Here is a 23,824-nt window from a genome sequence, read left to right as displayed (position 1 = left end):
GCTGTGTATGTGACACATATGAGTCAGCTTTATGTTTGGTTGCTCCACTAGTGATTGTGGGACTCCTAAATCTACTAAGGCACAGCTTAAATCCAGTGTGATTTTTGTCCTGTTGAGGCTATGCTTCTATCAGATGTGTGGTAGCTACTATAGAACTAACACAAGGACACCAGTGTGAGCTGCCATCCCCCTTTATACTGCTGTCTTGGGAAGCTGTATACCTGATGAGATAAAAGAAAAAACCCCAAACCTGAACTACTTACTGTGCAGCTTTGAAGCTCCATGCACTAATGTGCAAACTTTGCATCTACTTTTTATAGTCTGCTTTATCCTTGGAAAAGTTCCCAGAAAGATAGGAACATTTATTTCAGATTATAGTTTCTAGCTAAGCTGCAAAACAACTTTAGTAGTTGGTTTCTCTGAGAACTCCAAAACCTGTGGACATGGATTTCTTGAATTAGTGTGCTGGAGCCCAGAATAAGATTGGACTTCCAGAGACTGGGTAATTCCCAGGCAGCAACACATCAGAAACGGGATATTAAAGAGAATTATGTACATATTTAGGGGATTGTCTGGGCTGGGAGGGCTTTTGTTCTTAGTGTTATGTAGTGGGGATGTAGGGGAACTACTGGGGGAGTTGATAAAGAACGACATGATTTTTAAGACCTCTCCCTTGTTCTGCATCAGGTGACTTTGGATGTGGAATGCTCCTGTGCTGCTGGGTCTTTTGTGCCCATTTCCTGACATCAGCTCAGTTTGGTGAAGCCTTATACCTCTAGGAAAACTTCATAGTGAAAGAGCCTGGCCTCCTGGTGTTCCTTTAGTTTCCTTGTTAAAATAAACGGATGTAGAAGTACAATTGTCTACCCCTGTGGATCCTTTCTATACTACCCATGCAACCCAAGGCTTGAGAAAGTTCATCACTTAGAGAATGGCTAAGATCAAACATGCTGGAAATATATACAAATAGCATACAAAATTCCCTCAGACATTGTGACGTGGCCGCTTTGTAAAAAGTGAAAACCAGCGTGTGCAAATGAACAGAACTAGGTTTGGGAACCCCTTGGTCCCGTTCATCTCCAGGAGAAGGCTGTAAGTGAACTCAAGACGAAATGAGACCTCATCTAACTCTTTGCCTAGAAAGCTTTTGGCTGTGGCCATATATCTTGGCAGAGCTGACGTTGCCTAATCTCTACCTCTGGGAACAACCAAATGGGTACCAGCTGTGTGTATAGCTATTACACTGCTATCATCCATGCTAGTGGGTTTATTTCTTTAAATAGCAGTGAGTTTTTAATTTTTCTAAAACATCACCTTTGATCCTAATTTAGAGCTCAGTGCTCCCATCCTTAATTTAAGTAACATTTCAGTTTGTAAATAAGCTCATATTGATGACACAGGAGAATCAGTACATGCCCTAGTACACCGATGAGTTTTAGCACTTGTTCAAAATGAGGGGCAACAGGCTTTCCTATTTAGTTTAAGAGCTGATGGAAAAGATTCAAGTTAGGATTTTATCATAGTTAGTCTGCTGCTCCTATTCAACACAGGGCAGACTGAATAACTAGACACTTCCTTAGGCCATGGTCAGATGGGCTTCAGCTGCTTGCTTCCCCTTCAGGAAGAAGGGGTAAGGCTGGGATGCGTGTCCTTCGGTAGGATGCAGCTCCTGCAGGAGCTGTTCTGGTCCTTGGGGCCTCACGGTCAGGTGCTGTCGGAAGAAAGACGGCTTTTGAGAAAGAAGGTGATAAATAAAGGCCCAGCTATGTTTCTGCAGTCTGAAGAAGCTGTAGTCTGGAAAAGGAAGCAGGCAGAGGAGAGGACTGGATTTCTGGTGCTGCAGGACACCATGGCACTCTCCTGGGACACGGCATGGTGCTTCCCGGCATTGTTCATGCTTCCCTTGTCACCTGTCAAGTCCCCAGGGGATGTGCAGTATTCAGGACTCCAGGTTTGTCTTGGCTGAACCTCAGACTTGTGTTTAATTATGATTTTAACTTCATACAAGCTTGGTTAGTGATTAGTCAAGGATACAACACTGTCGCTCTTTTTTTTAAAAAAAACAACATTATTTCATTCAGATATTTATACTTGTTATAAATGCATTCTCAATATTGTATTTCTGCTCCCATTTTCCCACGCTTGATAACTGACATACAAGCACTCGGGCAGATAACTTCTTCACTCCTATTTCTTAGAAGTTTGTTAACTCTTTCTTCCTATTCATTAACTTATAGTTTGGTTTTTATACTTGGAAAAATATCCACTGTCTTGGTCTCTTAAAGCTCCAGGTGTCTCACTCATGCCAGACCTTGCAGAGCAGTAGTGTTAATTTTAATGTGAAATAGTCAATTCCAGGTTTTACAAAGCTGGAGTTATTCAAAGTCAGGGTTTCTTGCCAGGATTTCCAGGGGCCACGGGAAAGGTACGTGTTTGAACTCAAACAGTAGCCAGCTGCTGTGATTCAGCTGTTTGGTTTCTTCTGAAGTGGGGAACACTTGAGGTTTGCCTTCAGCTGTTGCTTCCCCAGACGTGCAGTGTACAAAGGGCTATTCTGAACTGCTGAAGAGATCCTGGTCTTGTTCTGCTCCTGCCTCACCCCAGAGTGTCTTCTGAGGGCAGTGCTCTTGTGTGGGGCTGGAAAGCTCTGGGCATTAGTGCAGGCTGCAGAAAGGAGGTGTTTGGGACCGTTCCCAGCCAGAGCGGTGTGCTGAGGTAATGTGCTGCCTTGAGAGTGTTTGATGGGTGGGAAATGTGGCAAATTATCAGTGTGGTGGGAAACAGCTCTTGCCTTGAGGCACTGGCAGAGTAAGTCTGTGCAGTGTTATAAATGTATGTTAGCCTATATGATTTCCAGTTGCTTCCATAGTTACAAGCACAATAAAATGGGTTCAAACATGAAAAACATTGACAAGTGTGTTTGCAAACAAAAAATAAAGAAAACAACAGGCAGTTTGATTATTGCTTTAATAGCTTTGTGTACCAATGTTCCCATGCGCAGGACTGATGGTTTGCTCAGCTGCTGTGTACAGAAAGAACAGTTGTACTCAGTGACCTCTAGCAAGGTGTAAGTAACTGAGGAACTCCATATGTCACAGTTCCATGGCCACAAAAAGTTGACCTGAGAAGAAAAAACCCACTTGAATCAGGATTTATTTCTCTCTTCCCCCCCCACTGAGAAAAATGAAAGTCAGCTGCCATCTTAAGGGTTGTTAGTTTGATCCGTAACCCTACTTAAGCCTTCCTGAAAGCTTGTGCAGAATACATATTAACAGTAACGAGGTAAATTTCCTGCTTTCGGGGGCCAGCTGTAAAACTTGAGTTTTAATACATGAATACAATCAATCTCTAGATTCGCCCATATAGAGCTCTAGATAAGAAGTCAGAAAGGCTCTTGTTAAGCTCCCTTTATTTAGGCTAGGTGCTTCACTAGATTGCTCCAGTCATAGCTTTGCAGCTTTTTTTAGGAGCTCACACAAAGGGATTTCATCAGCTTCTCTAAATAATCCCTGCCAATGCCAAATGATGAGGGAGTTTTTTTCCAAATACCTAACCAATATTTGTCCTGTTGTAAAATACATCAATTAAACCTTGACCTAAACCCAGTAGGTATATGGAACAGTTGACTGTGGCCCTTCAAAGACAGCTGATGTCTATATCTTCATGCTCCTCTCCAGGCAGTTCTTTATTGAGAAACACATTTCCTTCAGCTGTTCCACACAGATCAGGTTTTCTAAAGGTCTTTTGCTATTTTTTCAGACTTCAGTCTCTGCGCATTGTTCCTGAAAAATACTCTTCAAACTTGAAAACAACCCTGCTTCTGAGTCCAGTCTTATGCTAGTTATTCAAATTAGAATAATTACTCCCTGGATCTTCTATACAATACTCCTGGGAATGAGACTTGTTTTATCTTGGTTTGTAATGGTTTTGCTCTGGCTAAACAGTATGCATTTCAAATTATTCACTGCTGTATTCCTTTCCAGACAGTTATTCTCTGGTTCGTACTTGAACATTTGATTTTTCCATCCAAAGTGTAATATCTTGTCCTTGTAATTACTGAAATTCACATTGTTAATTGAAAACCATATGTCCAGTTTACTAAGACCATATTCAATCCTGTCTCTCAGAGTTTTTGCACTCTTTTCCCATTTCTTCTGACCTGTAAAAGGAATATACTTACATATGTCCATCTTCTCCATGAATTATCTTGATAGTTTCTGCTCCCAGTCTTGCCCAGAGCAGAGTAAATATGGCTTTATTCCAGAGAAATTCAATTTCTTTGATATGTTTGGGGTTAATTTCAACATCAAGGTATTTTGTATAAACTTGATCTTGAGAGAGGAGTCCACTGCAAATAGAATGAAGACAGCAATGCTAAGTTTAAAGTTTACCAAACTAGATCACATTCATTGCAAGACTGGGGTTTTCCCCTCTGTTACAACAGAAACTTGCACTTTTTCTGTTATGCCCTGAACTGGGAGAGGAAGAAAAACAACACTGGAAACTTTAAATGTGCATGTAGCAGGAGGCTACCGGGAGGTGAGGGTGAGGCTGGGGCTGCCTCCAGCACCCACACATGCTGGGTTTTGCAGGTATCACCGCAGGTAAGGCTCTGCGACAAGTTCTTGGGAGGATTTTGTAGATAAGCTGGGAACTTCTGTGGGGCTTTAGTCTGCATGTGCACAAAGAGGATGGTGAGAGAACATGTGGAAGTGCTTTTTTCAGAGGAGGTACAGAAGGCAGTAGGAACTGCTATTTTGATTGTAGGAGATGGTATGAGAGGTGAATGAAGCTCACTGGCCAGACTATAGAAAGTGTGCCATTTGTATAGTAGTGATGGCTTTTAATATATCCTAGGGAGGAAGGAGGTATCTACTTTGCAAATTTGGTAAGTGCAGACATAGGATTGCCTTGAATGAGATCACACAGCAGCTCGTGGGCAGAGCAGAGCCTTGTCAGTATGTGGAGTGAGTATGCTGATGTGTGTTGCCACAAGGTGTGGGAGTGAAGCGGTTGTGCTAAAGTGCATATGAAACAGGTGAGCACTGCATGAATTAAGTGTATTCCAGAGGTGTAAGTTCATTTTGTTGTCTGATTTTGTTTTTTTAAGACCAACTCAAGAAACACAAAACTCATGAAGTGATTTCCATTTCCTTTTACAACCATCTATTTGCCCTCATGCTCATAGGTCTTACCTATGTGATAATTTTTTTCATATCTGATGCTAAGCAGAAGATCTGCAACACAGAATAAGTGTTTGTACTACTTAAATATGTGGAAAATGTGTAGATTAATGTTAGCAACATCAAATGCTATAAGGGAGTATTGATTTAACTTACCTGGTAATTTCATATTCTTTTGTGTTCCCCTCTGTGTCATGGAAAACAAGGTTTATGTCCCCTCTTGTTTTCTTTACACCAGACAGTTTGATAAATACTTTTTGTCTCCAAGCTGCATAAAGAAAAGCAAAATAAAACTAGATTATCATTGATATGAAAGATGCTAGTTCTTTTTTCTCCTAGCTGGAATTAATTCGTGTTAGCAAATAAAAGGCTCAATGAGCTTGAATTTTGATAACTAATGTAGCATTTCTTGTCAGAGATGTTAGCAGTTGTTTGTAGAAACAACACAAGTGCATGGCTGTAAATCACAGCAAGGCAATCACTTTTCAGGCATGTAAACAACTGTAACAAACCTCCACTTACCAGTAAAAGGTGGGTCTGCTGCTGTATTTAAAAAATACTTTTGGTTCACTCGTTTCAGTTTGGCTGGGAATTTGTCAGCATAGTGCCCCATCATTGGACATCCCTCCTGTGGACATGGGAAACAGTCTCCCTATGGAAAATAAGAGCATCAGTTAATGAGGAGTATATATGTATGTTTTTTCGATGTAGCTCTGACAAAATTAGGGCTAAGGATGCTGTTCTGATCTTGCAAAGCTGTGGCAGTGCTGTATGTTGTCATATCTTACCACCAAAACCTGATAAACTTGATTCAGATAATGGTTTATGCACCCATGCATATGCAAAGATGGTATAGAATAAGCAGGTTTGACACCTGTCTGGATGATGGTCTGAAATTCTCTAGCTCAAACGTATTTCAGCTAAAGTCTAGGACAATATAAGCCAGCTTTACTCTCCTAGTGGAAAGGAACTTGCCTGCATTCACATTGCAACACCATATGGGGGGCAAAAAACCCAGGAGCATCATTCATAAATGCATTTGCTTAGGTGGTCTGATCAGTGCCCAGTGTACACTGGAGAACAGTCAAGGGTTCTGAAGGCTCCAAATGTCTCTTCTTCCAGCCAGGAATTAGTAGGGTAGGTATGTCTAACCTACATGCTTGCTGCATAAAGGTTTAGGGTGACAACTGCATGGGTTTTAATTTCCCACCCCCCCACCCCCCACCCATTTTGGTGATATCATCTGTGCCTCAGGATTCATTTTCCAGACAGGAATACTTGATGGAGTGACTGTACACTGTGCCTCACTGCGTGCTTCCTCCTACCAAACCACACTGTGAGAGTGCAGCCACCAGCATCCAAGTGCTCTGTGCACATAGTGGAAGCCAGGATGAGTGCAGAGACCTGGTTTATTTTCTTTACAGCTCACCCGTTCCTGGGCTGATATACTTACTGACTCAAAGGATTTGTACGTTTCACAGGGATATCCAAGGTATCCAGTAGGGTAGAGGATACTTTCAAAATAAAACTCATGGCTGCGTGAGTGATGGCACCCCCCAATGACTGTAGCATCTGTTGGAACAATGTTTATGAGCATCTGTGAAATAACCTCCTGTTATCCTGTATAAGAGTTGCACTTGCCTCGCCATGGAAACAACTGAGGTACAGAAGAGAACAGCAGTGTGGTCTTGTAATAATTTTTTGCCTGAATTTATGCATTTCTAGTTGCAGTAGAAGTTGCTGTTTGTGTTTTATCTGGAGACCTGTGTGCCAGTTATGACAAGATTCCAAGTGAGATGTATTTATCTACTGTATTGTAATAGTCTCTTTTAAAAAGACAGCCACATATATATATATATATGTGAGATGTCTCAGCAAAATGGTATTGATTACAGTTTCAAAAGGATTAATAGAGCCAGGAGAACCCACCAGCCTTTTGTGAACCTCTCCAAAGCCTGCGAAGAGAAAGAAGTCTCAGGTGGAGAGGTGAGGCATGTACAGTCCCTGGAAACACTGAGTGCTTTTGCCTAAATATGCCTTATAAGTGTCAGATGCTCTTTGCAACATCTGCAAGAAACCAAATGTAGTGGTGTCACACTGCCGGTTTGGTCCTGATGTTGGCCTGTCTCAGCCTGGAAAACTTCCTGCTGGGGTTGTTAGGTTTTTGGACTTGCAGATTCCCCATTCCCTGCTGTTTTGCGTTCTGCAGGTCCAAGTTCAAATTATAGAAGCAAAGCGTAGGTCTGTATTCAAACTCCTTTCTCTACAGTGTTCCTTTCCTTGGGGAGCACTGTTCTGATCCAGCCTTTGCTTTCCTTTCCTGACTTATGAGTAAATAGGCAGAAAAAAATTTTGTTTTGCTGTTTTCTCCCTAATGGAGAGTTACTTTCACAGTTCGTGTTTCAGAATTGAACAAAAATAAAGTACTATGCATGTTGGGAATGTATGTTTACCTGCAATCATAACTTCAAAATCACTAGGTTTCATCTCTGGAATTAAATCATTGCAGCCAGGCATCACAGTTCCTCCATTTGGGTAAAAGTCCAGGTGACCAGTGGTGTTATACATTCCAAGCCCTGAGATACACAGGTGATGATGTTAGTGTCTCAGTGCACGCCTATCCCTGCAGATATTTATTTGCACATGAACACTTACCTACGGTAGGAAAGTGAGCAGCATTACTGTGAATGACATCAACAAAGTTTGCATCTGAAGGATCCAGTCTCACCTCAGGAGGAGTACCTTCGAAATAGGGCCCAGCAGGGTCTAAACCTAAAAAAACCCCCACATTTGTTGGTTGAGGGAGGAAGAAAAGTGTTGCGTGTGTTAATACGTCTCTTGCCAACTACAGCATCAGACATTCAGTATTGCGGAAGGTACATTGAATAATAATAATAATGTGAATTCTAAGCTAAACTGGAAAAAAACCCCACCTGCGATCATACAGGTTTGTGAACCTTTCTGCAAACCTACTCCAACAAAAGTAAAATATTTTCCCATAGACACTGTATTACTATGAAGGAGGTGTTTTATTATGTGTGAGCTTATTACTGGCCTGTAAAGTTTCAAGAATAGGAAAAATGAAGGGCTCTTGATCTGTTGCTTTGTCTTTGTGTAGGGCTTGATGTAACCCAGTGATCGATGGTAACACTACAAACATATCAGCTATGTTTGCCCTTCCACTAAAGAGTATTTAACCTACCCAGAGAGAGAAGATACAGTAATTACCCTTGTTTCTGTGAAGTGTGAAGTTTTCCTACTCTTGCATAAGGCATCTCCAGCACTGCCACTAATTTAATTCCAGTCTACAGACCAGCGTGTTGCAAATTTCTTTCCTCTAGACACATGCTATGTTAGTGCTGCACCTTGTTGAATAGCCTACCTGTTATCCGCCTGATGCCTTGGATCCTTCTTCCCGCCTCTCCTGCAGTGTGTGCTCCCAGACTGTGGCCAATTAAATGGATTTCGTCAGGGGAGTATCTGAAGAGTTTCTGATCATTAAGGTGGTGGTGGTGGGAGATAAGAACACAGGCTTTAAATAGCAAGCAAAGAGGGTGTCTTACATTGTGGACCTTTAGGAACATCTAGACTGACTTCCTACATAGCAAAAAGGGTATGAGTTTTTTGAGTTAAATATTGTTTAAACTAAACTGATAGGATATAAAATGATCCAATATAGAATTTTAAATGCCTAGTGATGATGGATTCACAGTTTTAGCGTTGGCATGTGGTTACCACATTCAGTTACCCATGGTGACAAAATATGAACCTCCTTTCTCACTTGGATCAACCCTTGATTTCATTTTCCATCAAAATGACCTTATTTTTTCTGTATTTGCTGTATTATGGGGCCCTTTTTATCACACGTCTATTCTCCATGCCTACTTAGAATATGTGATATCACTCAACAATATTTTCGCTGACAAGCTTAGGTCTTCTGACATTCATTCTCCTCTTTGCCAAGAGTCACCTGTACAAGACCTGCACCGCTAAGTTATTACACATATATTGAAGGTTGAAACGGAGGTTAATCAGTGTGTAGGCTGCTTGCAGGGGACATGTTTCATTTGGGGATTTGCTGGCTTTTGTAATGTACAAAACCAACAAGGATTGGTTGCTAATTGCTTCAGGTTTTTATAGTAAGTCTTGTTTTGTAACGTGTGTACCAAAATAAAAGCAGACCTGTAGTATTGGCCTGTCTACCTTTACTGTAAGATTCATCTGAATATGTTTTACCGCAGTACTGACATTTACAATGCAGCTTAACCATTCCTAAAGTGAAAATCCAGAAGCTTTTAAATTGGGGAAAAGGAAAGAAAGTCTAAGGATCACATATGCATTTTTTGTAATGGAAGGGAGGCCTAGGCTGCAAATGGTGCAGTAATAGAGATATTAAATGTGAAACTGAACCCATCTTCAAGTGACCTGGGATTTTTACACAAAGAAGAATAAGCTGTGTGAGGCTAGATGTGATTTTCCTGGGTAGAAACAGTAGACCGTACCCCAGCAGATTATGGGGAATTGTTCTCTGATACTCAGGTGCTCACGAAGTTGACACTTTGCTTTGTGGGCTCTGAACTCTCTTTTGCAGCACTTTAACAGCTCCTGACCAGGATCAAGACTACAGCCAGGCAGGGTTCTGATTTTCAGCAAGTCTGAGTCCTTGTGAGTATTTCTGAAGGCAGTGGGGAAACGCTGACACCCTTAAACTTTGCAACCAAGCAGTCCTGCGCTCTACATGTAAACATGGATACTTGCCTTCAGGAACATGAAGTTCACGACTAGAAGGCAACTGGACAGTGTATCATGCCTGTAGACAGCAGATATAGCATTATCAAGTGATCCTGCTTCTGCTCGTTTCAGTGGTGCTGTGCTGAAACACTAACTTCTAGCACAGGTATGGGATGCTGACATGCTTTCTTGCCTGTATCATTATGGGGAAATGTTGCCACCTACTGGTCTTCAATTAATTGGCACTTCTTTCCAACCACATCACCTTAATTTACGTCTTTTGTGGCTGTGAGAAGTCCTTACAGAGTAGATAATCAATATAATTAGCTGGAACTCAACTGCGTGCATTGTACAGTTCTTCCTGAAGCACTGGATGACCCTAATGGACAAGGTTCAAAATCAAAGCAGCAGCATCATAACCCCATTATATCTACTTCAGAAATGTAGGTGGCAAAGCTGTGTCTTTTACCTGTAAAGTATTTATGAAATAAGCAACCTCAGCCCCGATCACGCGGATGTTGTTCACTGCACTGATGTAGGTGCCTTTTGCACCTTCTTCCCAGTCGACAGCAATGCAGTTGATATTTTCCACTTCCAGTAACAGCTGATGTGGGAAAACATAAAGTATTTAAGGAAACAAAATAACAAAGAGAGTATCAACTAAAATTAGAATAAGCACTAAAAGGTAACATAATCATGGAATTTCTCATTCTTTACTAAACAGGACTCTTTGCTGTAGCCTGCACTGCACTGCAACTGCACCGTTGTCTAATAAAACAACACAACAAACCGTTGATCCAAAAAGTATCAATTTTGAAAGACTGTAATAAAAATACTTTACATTGTAAGACACTTCTATACATGTATAAATAATTTGGAAGAGTCACACAACTGCACAGTAGTTTCTATATGCAGCCTGTGATGGTTTTTGGAGGGACATGGGTAGTTTTAACTGTACAGCGTGGGAAGAAGACTTATTTACCAAGTGCCTTTGAAACTGAGAAAGTCATGTCAAACTGGAAAGGTTTGGAGTAGAGTTAGAAAGTTTCTATTTCAGCAAAGAAAGCTAATGTGTTGTTAACTTCAGCAGTGGTCACAGTCTTGCAGAGATCAGTGATTTTTCCACTGAAGGAATCATGGATTGAAGTCTGCAGTTGTAGCTTTCTGTGACTAAGGCTCACTCAAGTTTTGAGAAAGAACACGAGTAGAAACAAAAATTAATCCATGATAAAGAGCTAAAGGTGAATGATAAGGAAAAGAGGAGCTTGAAGCAATAGTACATTGAATCCTGGACTCTCCTCTCTCCTGTAGGCACCATAAGCTTGTACTGTGGAGAGGCAGATAGAATTGCTGGGGTTTTTCAACTGAAAAAAATGGAAAATTAGTATTCCAAATTAAAAGTTTTTGTAGATTTATGAACAAAAATAATGCTGCAGATCTGTCACTTAGTATTCAGTGGTGGTCTTTTTCTAGCTTGTCCTTTTCCCTGCCAGCATGGAAGAAGCAGAAACTAGAGTAGATTTTGCTTATCTATCAGAGCCAAGGCTGTCATTGACAGAGTACACTGCTGGTTTTGTGCTAGCTTCCACATTTCATATTTGAAAATGTTTTTTTTCATTGCACTTTGTATCCAAACAAAAAGGGTTGGTTTGGATTGTGTCTTTTTTGGTTTGGTTTTCGTTTTTTTGGGGGTTTTTTGGCTTTGTTTTTTGGGTTTTTTGTTTTTTTTTTTTTTTGTTTGTTTGTTTGGGTTTTTTTGGGGGGGGGGTTGTGGGTTTTTTTGTTGTTTGTTATTTGGGTTATTTTTTAATGAACTGAACAGTGGTAAGCCAGAATATTTGTAGACTGAAGCTTGTGCTTTACAACTCAGGAATGCCTTTTGACTGACGGATAGTTCAGTTGCCCCTATGATTTTTGGATATATCTGACGCTGGTGTAGAGGCTGGAGACATCTATGTTCAGTTTATTGATTTGATCTGATGTGCAGGGTTTGGGGATAGAAGCTCTCTACAGAAACATAATGTCAGAGATGAACAAGAAGTCTTGACTATGCTGCATCTTCCAGAGTGGCAACATTTTGGCTTTTGTGAAGTTTACTTCTTGGCTGGCATCTGCTACTACTGAATGAATTGCAAAATGGAAGGTGAATATTAGCACCTAAAGGATACTGACAGACTATAGTTACAACTGCTGATGGAAATCAGAGGATGCTCTCATACCAAGCACATTTCTACCACCCAGCCTTTTTTTCCAGTGCTGCCAAATCCATGAATGATGAAGGAGGTTTTCCTATGTGAGGAAAAATGTGAGTTTTGGATGGTGGAGGAGTTTATCGCGGAGATCACCTGTGTGTAAAAAAAGAAAAAAAGTTTTATATATTCATCATTTCAAACATTTAAAGAAAGTCAGCTATGTCTTCCCCTCTGTAGGACTTGAGACTACTTTGAATGGACAGTGTCTGTGATTTTTGAACTCAGGGGCCCCTGTATCTCGCCTTTCTCAGTTTGGTTTCCAAAGAAATTGTGCCCATGTGGTTTCTGCTGCTCCTATCTATTTTGCTTAATGCAGGAAGAACTCCCCTATGTGGCATATGAAAAAACCTGAAAGGGCTGTAGTGTCACATGATGCCTGTTGGCCTGAGTTGGAGGAGTTTCTCCATGGAGCAGGCCACCAGCTCCACATCTCCCATCTCCTGGTTCAGCTTGCCCTTTTACGGGCCTGACCTTTGGCTCCAATGTGCTGCTCTGCATGTAAGCAACAGCTTCTTTTTTTCTTTTCTTTTCTTTTTTTTTTCCCCTGGATAGGTGATGTTTCCATGCCTTTTTCCCTCATTAGCTACTCCAGAAATACTGAAAGAATTTCGTGCAAGAACTGGGTGCAATAGGGGTGCTGATCTTCACACATTGCTGCAGGCTGCTTAATTATATACTTTCCTTATTCTCTGAGCACGGTATCTGTCTGTTGGTTTTTAGACAAATGTGGGGTCAGGGAGTTTGGGTGTGGAAGGGCTGTGCCCTAGAGCAGAGATGCACTGAAATTTAGTGGCTGGGAGGCAGTGCAAGGTGATTTTGACTTGGTTTATCAGCAGCAGAAGTGCTGAGTAACCTGCTGCTGGGTGTATCTTGTGGGCTCACAAGTCCCTGCTCTGCAGATTGTAGAAGTTTATCACAGGTAGAACTTTTCATCCTTAGAGAGGCTGAGTTGGGTTCTCAGTGTGGCAAGCAGGATGTCTGCAATAACAGTAATGGCATCATAGTTCATGCTAGAAGAATCCTAAACATCTCTGTACAGCTCAGGGGACACAAGGTTTGGGAGCCTGAAAGGGATTTAGCAGCTTCAGAAGCATTTGCTGAAGGGATGTGGTCCCAGCTCCTGATCTTACAGGTTTTTCCTCATTGTTATTCTGCTCAGTATTTCAGGGCATAAGCAACTTGAGTATTTCTGTCTGATTTTCAGGGTGCAGAGAGACAGCTTAGAATGTAAAAATAATCAGGTTTCAGGGTAGAATGTGGGTTTGGAAATGGCATAAAATCAGTCTTCTTCAGACTTTTATTTTTAAAAGTCCCAATATCTTCCTAGCTCAGGTTCCCTGTCAGACAGCACTATTTGCTTTCCTATGTGAATACTCGGAAGGCTGCTGATTTGACCGTGTCTTCAGCTTTCCTTGGAGACCTTAAGACAATGCCAAAGGCAGTCTGCTATAACCCATATCCTTGTGCAGGAAAGTACCAGAAAGCTGTTGTGTTCTACAGCTCACTGACAGCATTTTTTTAGTGTGCTTTACCCCAAAGTACACTCATTACTGTACCTTAAAACTACCTTCTTGTTCTGACTTGTTTGCCTATGGTGACTGGCACAGACCTTTTAACAAGGTAACAGACATTTGAAGGTTTAGTCAGTTCTTGATATTAAAAATAAATGTCACCTGTGAGTTATTTCCTGTTTCTCTGGTGTAGAGAGAGAAGCTGATGTGCATGTGCTCGGGAGAGTCAGGCAAACCTGTCAGAAGCCTCCCTGGTACCCCAGACCAGGGCGGGTCATCTGTAAAACAGCCAAGCCTGGGGTAGCAAACTTCTTTACCTAGAGTAGAAGAAACCACTTGTTTATATGTCAGAATATCTTAATGCTTGATGATGTATTTGAGACTGTGACAGTCTGAAGAGCAGAAAACTAAGGATTTCAATTCACGATTAATTTTGAAGCTGAGATTTGTTCTTGTTTCCTTTGTGGATAACTGCCTGAAGCAGGTAGCACAAGGGGAGATAAATAATTTGAGGATAAACCAAGTAAAGACCCAGGCACTCTTTTGACACCATTTTCTAGGCTTGTAAAGGATTAATTCAATTTCTTTTAAAATGTCTTTGAAGAAGTGCTTGTTAGAATTGCTCCTGCATGCTTCCTACTCCAAAGCATTCTGTCTCTGCTCGTAAGAATGAAGGATATCTATGCAGTAACCTTGTACTGTGAACAAAATGATAATTTATTTCAATATAGTAGCTTTTTCTAGATCAAATGGAGTTTTTGCTCACTTATGCTCAACTTTTGTGTTTTAGCGCTGTCTGTTGTGGTAAGCACCATGTTGCTGAGTGGCTCTTTGTGCAGAGCAGGCACATAGACAGAGCTTGTGTACTGTCTTGACACATGACTGAATTTCTCTGGGAATTTTTAGCACAGTTAAGTCTCTTGTATTTGTAATAATAAAATTTAAATAGAGCAGAGCCATTTAGCATTAGCTCTTGCACAATAATAGACATTGTCATGCAACGACCTGCAAATCATACTATGAATTCAATGTAAAGGAAAATACCAGTAATCATCTATGTATTCATCTGAATTCACCTTCTAGTGGTAGTTTTTATAGATATAGTGTCTCACCTGCTACTGTGCCAAGGAGATAAAATGCGATAATCCACATTCCAGCCACCTAAAGCAAATTGAATATACAGGTTAAGCATTTTATTTACAGTGATTTATCCTTTCTAAAAGAGTGTAATACAAAGAGAAATATACCTGAAGAGGAATAAACTCATACACTGGTCAGTGCATACCAGGGACCCATCAGCCAGAAAGAAGGTTTGCAGGAAGAGCCCCGAGGGTCCTGGTGGACACTGATTGACCATAAGGCAGAAACACGCCCTTGCGGCAAAGGCAGCCAGCAGCATCCTGGGCTGCATTAGGAGGCATGTTGCCAGCAAGATGAGGGAGGTGATCCTTCCCCTCCACTCAGTTTTGCTGTTCTTTGCATTTCTTGCACAGCCAATACTGCATGCGGGTTGCTGAGGGAGTGAATCAGGTCACAAGGTCCTGATTTTTGCCAGCTGTGAGGAGATAGGTGGGAGATGTGGCAGATCAAGGACAGTGATACCTGTAACTTGGTCAAGTCTGCGTGCTTGACAGCTTGGGCTCCTCACTACAAGAAAGACACTGAGGTGCTGGAGTGTGTCCAGAGAAGGGCAGCGAAGCTGGGGAAGGGTCTAGAGAGGAACTCCTGTGAGGAGCAGCTGAGGGAACTGGGGTTGTTCAGCCTGGAGAAAAGGAGACTGAGGGGAGACCTTATTGCTCTCTACAGCCACCTGAAAGGAGGTTGTAGTGAGTTGAGGGTTGGCTCTTCTCCCAAGTAACAAGCAATAGGACAGGAGGAGATGGCCTCAAGTTGCACTAGGGAAGTTTAGATTGGATATTAGGAAAAATTTCTTTATCAAAAGAGTTAACAGGCATTGGAACAGGCTGCCCAGGAAAGGGGTTGAGTTGCCATCCCTAGGGGTATTTAAAAGACATGTAGACGCAGCAGTTAGAGACATGGTGTAGTGGTGAACTTGGCAGCGCATGTTGTACATGATGATCTTAAGGGACTTTTCCAACCTAAGCCATTTGTACTGCTTTTACCGAGGGCTCTTTGCATGTTTGCATCTTTGTATCCCCAACTTTATCCAGATTCCTTTCCTCTACACATTCCCTCACTCGGCTTTCCCATGGCAGGGGCTCCATATATTTCACCATTCTGGTCCCCTCCTGTTTGCCCATCCACTGTCCTTTTCTAGGTGTTTCCTATGGCACCTACCTCCCATTTTCAACATACTGCTTTTTTTGTAAAGCAAAAATTTTGAGCTGTACTGGTCGCTGATAGCTTATTAGAAGTAATTAAGAAAAAATGGTAAATTTAGTAGGTATAACCTTGCTATGTGGGAAACTGTGTCCAAGGGATATTTTTAGAGATTTGGCAATGTGAGAAAGCTAGAGAAGCAATGCTCCAAAGGTTGTTGACACTACCAAATATGCTCAGAAACAAGCAAGAAACAACTGGGAATTTCACAGAATTTGCCCTTGAAGCTTTTGTGTCAAGTGTCAGAAAGGAGGCATATGTGATGCGCTTATGTGCTTGTTTTAGTGGAAGTTAGATTACTCAGCTGGAATGACATGGTTTCCTAACCAAGCCGAATGGGATAGGCCAGAGTGTGGAGAGTGTGTCTCTGAGCGCTCTCTAACCAGCTCTGAAGTCCCTGTGTGGTAACAGCTCTGCCAGCTCGTTGTTTATGTGGTAAGGCAGAGGAACCAGGCTGAATAGTTGAGCGGTGAGCTGGAGTTACAACGTGCAGACCTGAGAGGAAGCATGAAATTTCCTTGGAAATACAATTCTGTTCCCAGGTCTAACATATCCGTTGATGTAGCTAACAGAGAATTAAACTAGCTGCTTGAGGAGAGTAGAAAGTGGAGAGGAAGTCTGGCAGTGAGTAAGAGTGGGAGGGGAAAGGATTAGGAGTTACTCTAAGCAGCTGGTGACAGACAAGAACAGAGAGGTCCTAACTGTTAGCCAGAAGGAGAACCTCCATTCAGCTGGAAATATCTGTCAAGAAGTACCCACCATCATGATGAGACCCTGATGACAGCACAGGAAAATCAGATGTGGCTCATCTAAAGAATCAGAGAGCTCAGTGGGATTTGTTTATATTTAATGGAGAGTTCTCATACTCTGGAGATGTATAGCCTGTGTTGGGAACACTACAGCAGGAAGGACAGTATAATTTCTTTTCAGACCCAAAATCTGAAAGGTAGCTAATGAGTAATGATTTTTAGAAAATGTGGGAGATTATTGCCAAAATGAAAGTGATCAGTAGTTAGTTTCTTTTCAGAGGTTCTCCCTTTGAAGTTAGAAAATAGAAATGAATGCATAGCTAGGTATAATGGAAGATGCCGAATTTTTTTTTTCTTAGGATAATATTGATTCATTCTGTTATTAATAAGAGGTGTAGTTTGGGTAGGAGACAGCTTTGTACTGGGTAAGTTTTGCATATTGGTCTCTGTTAATGACAAAAAGATTGCAACCAGGTTAAGTAATCATGTCTTTGTCAAAAGAGTTGAGGCAGCATACAATTTGATGGTGGAGAATTCTTTCACTGGGCATTTAAGAGGCTTATTGCTGAACAAGAAGAACTGGAATGACTTGTTTGTGAATGTGATCTCAGCCTAGCCAGTATTGCTGGCAAGAAGGCAGCTGAACGCTGAGCTCGATTGTTACACTCAGTGGACAGAGGAACATGCACTTCTGAAGCAAAACCAGCACGAAGTATTTCCAAATTGCTGTTCAGTACAGAAAAAAAGAAAGTTGCAAATATTTATAGACTGGCATCCTAATGTATAAAACCTACACCTGAGCACCAATTGTCCTTCACAATAGGCCATCAAGTCACCCTCAGGACACTGTTGCTCAACCTGTGATTCATGGGCCACCAGTGGATGGTTCGTGAGATATGAGAAAGTCTCCATAATGACTGTCAACAGTGTATTTTTAAGTCCCACACATGTACCCACACACCTATCTCAGGACACACATAAAAATACACACACACAGTTTATTCATGAGAAGCAAGCCCAAATCTCGCATTTTTAACCTAATAATCTCACTGCAGCAAAGATATTGGGAAAAAAAATTAAACCAAGATATGTTATTTATCTCATTGCTAAGAATTTTACTCACCATTCTCTTATCACCCTTCTTATCTCTTTCCCTGGTGAGCAGTAACAGGATGTAAAACGGCAAGTTTTCTTGAAGCAAGATTGGGTAGCTTTATGCTGAAAAAAAAAGTAATTTAAAAGATACAGGCAACTTGGTAAAAAGTGAAAGAAACTGGAAGAGTAAGAGAGGATGAAAAAGGGCAATACTGGTAATTAGGAATTAATATCTAGAAGTCACATAGATTCCATAAGGAAAATGGCAATGCAGCACGTATGTTTATGGCCAGTAGAATTAAGACATGAATTAAGAAGGTATATTTCATGCATGGAAGAATTAAAAGATACAACGGTTTTGGTTCATTAGTAGATAAAATGGAGCAAAAGGCAATGATGCAGCTGAAGTGAAATGTTTACACTTTTTCTCTTTACCAAAACTAGCAGATGTTGTTCACACCAGAAAAAAAGTATTCGTGGTGATACTCTTTTCAGCCAATAATTCTAAATGTGCTGTAGACAACTGCCAGAACTACATATTTTAAAATCATTGGACTTTGATAAGTCACAGCTGAAATCCTTAAAAAAAAAACCAAAAAAACCCCTATAAACACCCCCCGCCTACTGACAATTTTTTGTTAAGTTATTGATTAGTAAGAAAATTCCAGAGATGTGGTTTGAAGAAAACTGATATACAAACAGGTAAAAAAATATAGGATGAATGACCTGAGAAATTTCAGACCTGTGGCTTTTCAGACCAATATCAGCCTGGGGCAGAGTAATAAAACTCTCCACAGAATACTCAGTCATGAAAGAAAAATTGTGAAAAAATGTTAAAAGATTAAGTTGTGTAATTGAATTCGGTTACATGACATGACAAACTAACATGATGCTCTTATTAGATAAACATTATAAGTGCCATGATACTCAAATTTTAATATGATCTGCTATGCTACTCAGTATTTTGGTTAAGAAATTAAAATTATATACATGTGCTATGAGAACAATTAAGTAGATTAAAAACTAAATGCATGGATTAAGTAGATTAAAAAATAAGTAATTATTGCATTTCAGACTACAATGGCAAAGAACTAAAGGCAACTCCTGGATTTACCAATACAGCTCTTGCTACTGTGCACCATTGCATCACATCATGACCAATGTGATAATGTTTTTACCTGTGTTTTTTGACCACATAGTTACGCACTGCTCATGATGGATCATCACTGATTAAGGCTTTTAAAGGAATCAGCTCCTGGCATTACACTGCCTGCCAACTTTCAACACTGGTATTACACAGCATCACAGAGTGGCTGGGGTTGGAAGGCACCTCTGGAGCTCATCTAGTCCAACCCCTGCTAAAGCAGGCTCACCTTGAGCAGGTTGCACAGAGTCGTGTCCAGGCGGGTTTTGAATGTCTCCAGAGAAGGAGACCCCGCAGCCTCTCTGGGCAGCCTGTGCCAGTGCTCCGTCACCCTCCACATAAAGCTGTTCTTCCTCATATTCGACAGGAACTTCTTGTGCTGCAGTCTGTGCCCGTTGCCCCTTGTCCCGTCACTGGGCACCACTGAAAGGAGCCTGGCCCCGTCCTCTTGGCACTCGCCCTTGAGATGTTTGTAGGCATCGACGAGCTCCCCTCAGCCTTCTCTTCTCCAGGCTAAGCAGCCCCAGCCCCTCAGCCTTTCCTCATACGGGGGATGCTCCAGTCCCCTCACCATCTTGGTACCCTCCGCTGGCCCCTCCCCAGCAGGTCCCCGTCTCTCCCGAACTGGGGAGCCCAGCACCGGCCACGGCACTCCAGGGGCGGCCTCAGCAGGGCAGAGCAGAGGGGGAGGATCACCTCCCTCGACCACGCTTCCCCTAACGCACCCCAGGAAATTGCTGAACATGAGCTTGTACTGAAAAAATACTGAAATCTAGACTGAGGGATTAGAAAATAAAAAGTACGTGAAAGTTGGATTACTCTTTATGGTTTGGGAAAGTAAACACTGTCACACTGCATATCATAGTCATAGAATGGAAGTGAACATCTGAGGAAGCAATAACTGATAAGACCTTTGATATCTTGCTAATGTATTACTGGTGACTTTTGAAGTGCCAGGGAACTTGTTAGTCTTTTTTTCCACATAGGCAGTTGGGAGAATAGTATTTCTAGTATATGTATTGTATTCAATATATTAATGGAAGTATTATTTAAAGAGCACAGCTATTTCATTGGTGCTGCATACATGATTCAAGAGGGATATTGAGAAAATGGGGAAGGTCGAGAGAAAGTGTTCTTGGATTATCATAAGAATGGAAAAAGAGGGAATGCAAAGCAAGAAGTGAAGACTTTTTAGACTAGGAGTATGAAGGTTCAGAGTGTAAATGGTTGTTCTCCAAAGATATAACATGAGACCAGGAGAGGAACAGTGATACTTAAATGAAGTAGTAGTGGTGGAACAAGAACTAGCATAAAAAAATGAAGTCCGCTGTGTTGTCCTGAAATAGCCATCCAGCTGGAGTCACAGGGCCAAAAGCATAGCTAAATTTTAAGGTGGGGTTTTATCACATGTTAATGTGACAGTGAGAAGTGGCATGGATGAGAGTCGATGACCTAGATGGTGCCTTCCACTTCTTCATCCTGTGTTGGAAAGAGGCCAAATGGGAAGTGAAAGGGTCACCTCAGCAGCCTACGTTGAGGTGGGGAAGAGCCTTTGTTAACATGTCCGAAGTAAGCAGCGGGAGGGCAGGATCAGCTCCGTCTGCAGTAACAATCTGCAGTCCTGGCTCGTTTTCGCCTGTCCACTAAGCTAAGCATGGCACCTTCAATCACTTCACCCTTATGCGGTCTTTCCAGTTTTCAGGTCTGCTTCACCCCCTTCAATACTGAGGTTTAAGTTTTCTTACCTTCTTTCAAGTCTTTTTAATTTTCACCATTTATGGTTTTTTTCCATCTTTCCTTACCACTCCAACCATACTTTCTATCTTTCCTGCACCGGCACTGTCCTTAAACAGAGAATATTTTTGTCCATTCTGTCTTCCCAGTGTTACTTTAGCTTTTCATATTTTCCAGTAGTTTGGCAAAGCACTCAGTTAACAGTGTAAAGGCAACCCAAGGGAGAAGCAGCCATCTAGAGTTTAGTGTATAAGCCTTGGGTGTAGAAATTACAGGTTAAATTTCCTGTTCTCTCAGCAAATTTTTGCATGGCTTTGAGCCTGAGGCAGTTAGAGAACACTTGCTAATTGTACACATAAGCATTGTAATATTACCCCAAATAGTAAAAAAAGCTAAGGAAAAAGAATTACAATAGTGTCTTTAGGCCTTGTAAAGGGGATCATTTATGTATTTACCCATATGCAAATACCTGAAAGTAAATTATAATGTAACTGTGTTGTTCAGCCCATTCTTTACAGGTATGCAAAGAATACCATCTTTTCTAGACTCAGTCACCGTTCAGTAGCTCAGACACAGTATTTGTCCAGACTATCAAATATGCAAGACTGACGTGTACAATACTGGACAAAGTGTCGGTGCTATAGTGTACTAATTCAGGTAGCAGAGTAATTGGCATAACTGATAAAAGACTTAATTTCTTCTCCAGCTCCTCCCCATAAATAACCCACAGAAGGTCCTGATTCCTGATGACACTGATTCCTTTTTGACACTGCTTCAACACAAACGAGTAATAGTAAGAACATCTTGACATTAGCCAGTCTCTATTCTTGCTGGCTTATCAGCTTTTAGGTACAGGGAAGTTCTTCAGGAGGAAACTGGTCTTATTTAATTAGCTCTGACACCCACAAATCTGATTAGATAGATCAATTTTGTAATGGAGCAAAGCTGTTCAGAACTTTTTGTAGATCTCCTTCCTCCAAACCACCAAATATGGAGTAATAACCAAGGCAAGGCAGGGCTCACGTATGTTGTCTGGTCTGGGTAACAGTTTTCTGAGTATCTATTGACATCTTAAACTGAATCTGAAACAGTGGACTAGGGCATTAACCTGAAATAACAACTCTGAACAGTGATGCAAATTCTTTTCTTGAGGCAATTAATGTGGGAAGCGCTCCAGTAGAAGGTTAATAAGTGTGCAAAATTGTGCATATGTTTGTTCATCATTGGAGGATGCAGGAAGATTTGGGTTTTAAAGGTGTTTAGGTCAGTTGCTTAGAGATTATGAACAATCTAAAGAAATTGTGGGATAACAGCAAAGAAAACCTATTAAACAAGTCCTTGGCTTCCCACTTCAGGACTTTGTGCAGTATCTGCTCTAATTTCCTAAATAATAGGGTTCTTACCTTGACCCTACACTGGTATTCGTACATCTAAGTTTACAGAGACAATTATGATCATTTAACCTGACTACAAGCATCATAAAGAAACCCCAACAAATGTGATTCAGTTTTGGGAAGTGACTGTGCCAATTCTATGCCAACTTGGAAGCCTTCAGCTGACTTGTAGCCACGATCTGGCCACTTGTCTATCTTTCCAGGAGGACCTTCACTGTTCCTTTTCAATGATTAGGCTACTTTAAATTTAGTCAACTCTAAGACTGACAGTATTTGCCTTTTGCTGTTTCTGAAGTGCAGAATAATCCTTGCTGATGACTAGTTCAAGTTTCACTAGATATGGTAGTCTACCAAGAAACATCTTGTTTGCCCCATTCTTCCACATAACAGCTCTGTAATTTGTCCCCACTTCCATTCTCCCTTTAAATTTGCCGTGCTCTTAACAATGCTTAATTTTGTAGCCTAATTTATCCTCCTTTTTCATTTCAGCTGGTATGCGTTCTCATGCATTTTACTTCCTTTTTTTTTGGAAAAAAAAAAAAAAAAGTCCAGATTCCATTGTGCAAATACCGTCACTTTGTTCTTCCTTTAAAAACATAGGGATGTATTCAGTCTTAAACTACCTTACTCCCACTGAATCCACCCTGTTTTCCTAGCTGCATCACATTATCACAGTCCAGAAATTCTCATCTCCTACTGGGATTTCCTGGAATTGAAAAGTTCTAAGCCTTGTACCTCCTGCCAAGGTCTCCTCAGGATTACTCTGAGTACTGCTGTTTGCTTTTCGCTTGTTGACTCAGACCACACCATTCAGGCTGTATTTTCTTTTTTTTTTAAGCAGGAGTCCTTACAGTCCTACAACCCCAGCCAGCAGTTAGCAAGAACACTTGCCCCAAAACCCTACCAAGTTTTCAGCCACTTACCACTCTGAATGCAGAAAGGGTTGCTGCTTTGCAAGCTCCGTTCAGCCAGCTCCCTGTCAAATCCCAGTTGCTACTGGCTCTTTTCATTTGGAATCTATCCCACGACAGTGGGTGCGGACCTGCCCACGTGGCGTCTAATTATAGGTTTTGTGTGGGTGAGTGAGAACCTTTGTAAGAATGATACCCTTATTGCTGGATATAACAGATGTTGCCTTTTCTTGTCTCTCACCATCTCTAGTTCATCAAAATTGTCACCTCTTAAAGTTTTGTTGTGGGTTTGAAGAAAGGGAAGACAAGGCCATTTTTTAGTCCTTGGAGTGGTTATTGTACGTATCATGTGTAACAGCCAACATGAAATGCTTCCCTGAGTTGCCTGGTCATCGTAAGCTCCCGTTATGGGCAATGTGCTGAGCCTCCTCTGCGGGGAAGTTCAGAACATAAGCCTAATTTTAATTTTACTGTTGTCTGCCACCTGCTACAAGTCACCAGCCTTCTGCCTGTTGTAATCTGACGTACAAGCCCTGCAAGGCAAACCCTTGTGCATTTTCATATGATCAAGCCTGTTCATGTTTTTTTACAGAGAGCAGGCTAGCCTCTTTTAAAAAGAGAGGAGTAAGAAAAAACTGCATTAGAAGTTAGGGAGAATATAGGTGCCTAAGCATTTATTAGCTTTTTCTAATTAAGTTACTCAAGCTCTGTCTACCCACTACCTTTTTGACTGATCCTCTTAGGCCACACAGGATTCACAGCTTAGGTGTCTCTGTACCA

The 23,824-nt window shown here is 41.3% G+C and overlaps 1 protein-coding gene across 1 annotated transcript; it reads right to left on the bottom strand.

The window, feature by feature from the left end:
- Positions 1-2,954: 2,954 nt before the first annotated feature.
- Positions 2,955-23,140, bottom strand: LOC119154175 (pancreatic lipase-related protein 2-like). The gene is made up of 14 exons (XM_037401448.1): positions 23,057-23,140; positions 17,890-17,984; positions 14,790-14,838; positions 13,840-13,994; positions 12,134-12,259; positions 10,384-10,518; positions 8,566-8,674; positions 7,839-7,955; positions 7,637-7,759; positions 6,637-6,755; positions 5,706-5,835; positions 5,340-5,451; positions 4,181-4,348; positions 2,955-3,121 (listed from the first exon to the last, which is right to left on the bottom strand). Exons 2-14 carry the CDS (start codon positions 17,890-17,892, stop codon positions 3,058-3,060), a joined length of 1,410 nt encoding a protein of 469 aa, XP_037257345.1. The 5' UTR covers positions 17,893-17,984; positions 23,057-23,140; the 3' UTR covers positions 2,955-3,057.
- Between the last annotated feature and the right edge of the window lie 684 nt (positions 23,141-23,824).

Source organism: Falco rusticolus, chromosome 9 (assembly GCF_015220075.1).
Source record: "Falco rusticolus isolate bFalRus1 chromosome 9, bFalRus1.pri, whole genome shotgun sequence".
Taxonomy (NCBI): domain Eukaryota; kingdom Metazoa; phylum Chordata; class Aves; order Falconiformes; family Falconidae; genus Falco; species Falco rusticolus.
This window is presented reverse-complemented; position numbering and strand designations above follow the sequence as displayed.

Bases quoted from the DNA above. Each gene is read 5' to 3' on its own strand.
- LOC119154175 (XM_037401448.1), bottom strand. The intron at 7,760-7,838 runs GTAAGTGTTCAT...TGTGTATCTCAG, and splicing joins TGCTCACTTTCCTACCGTAG to GGCTTGGAATGTATAACACC. The intron at 4,349-5,339 runs GTAAGTTAAATC...TTCTATTTGCAG, and splicing joins AAAGAATATGAAATTACCAG to TGGACTCCTCTCTCAAGATC.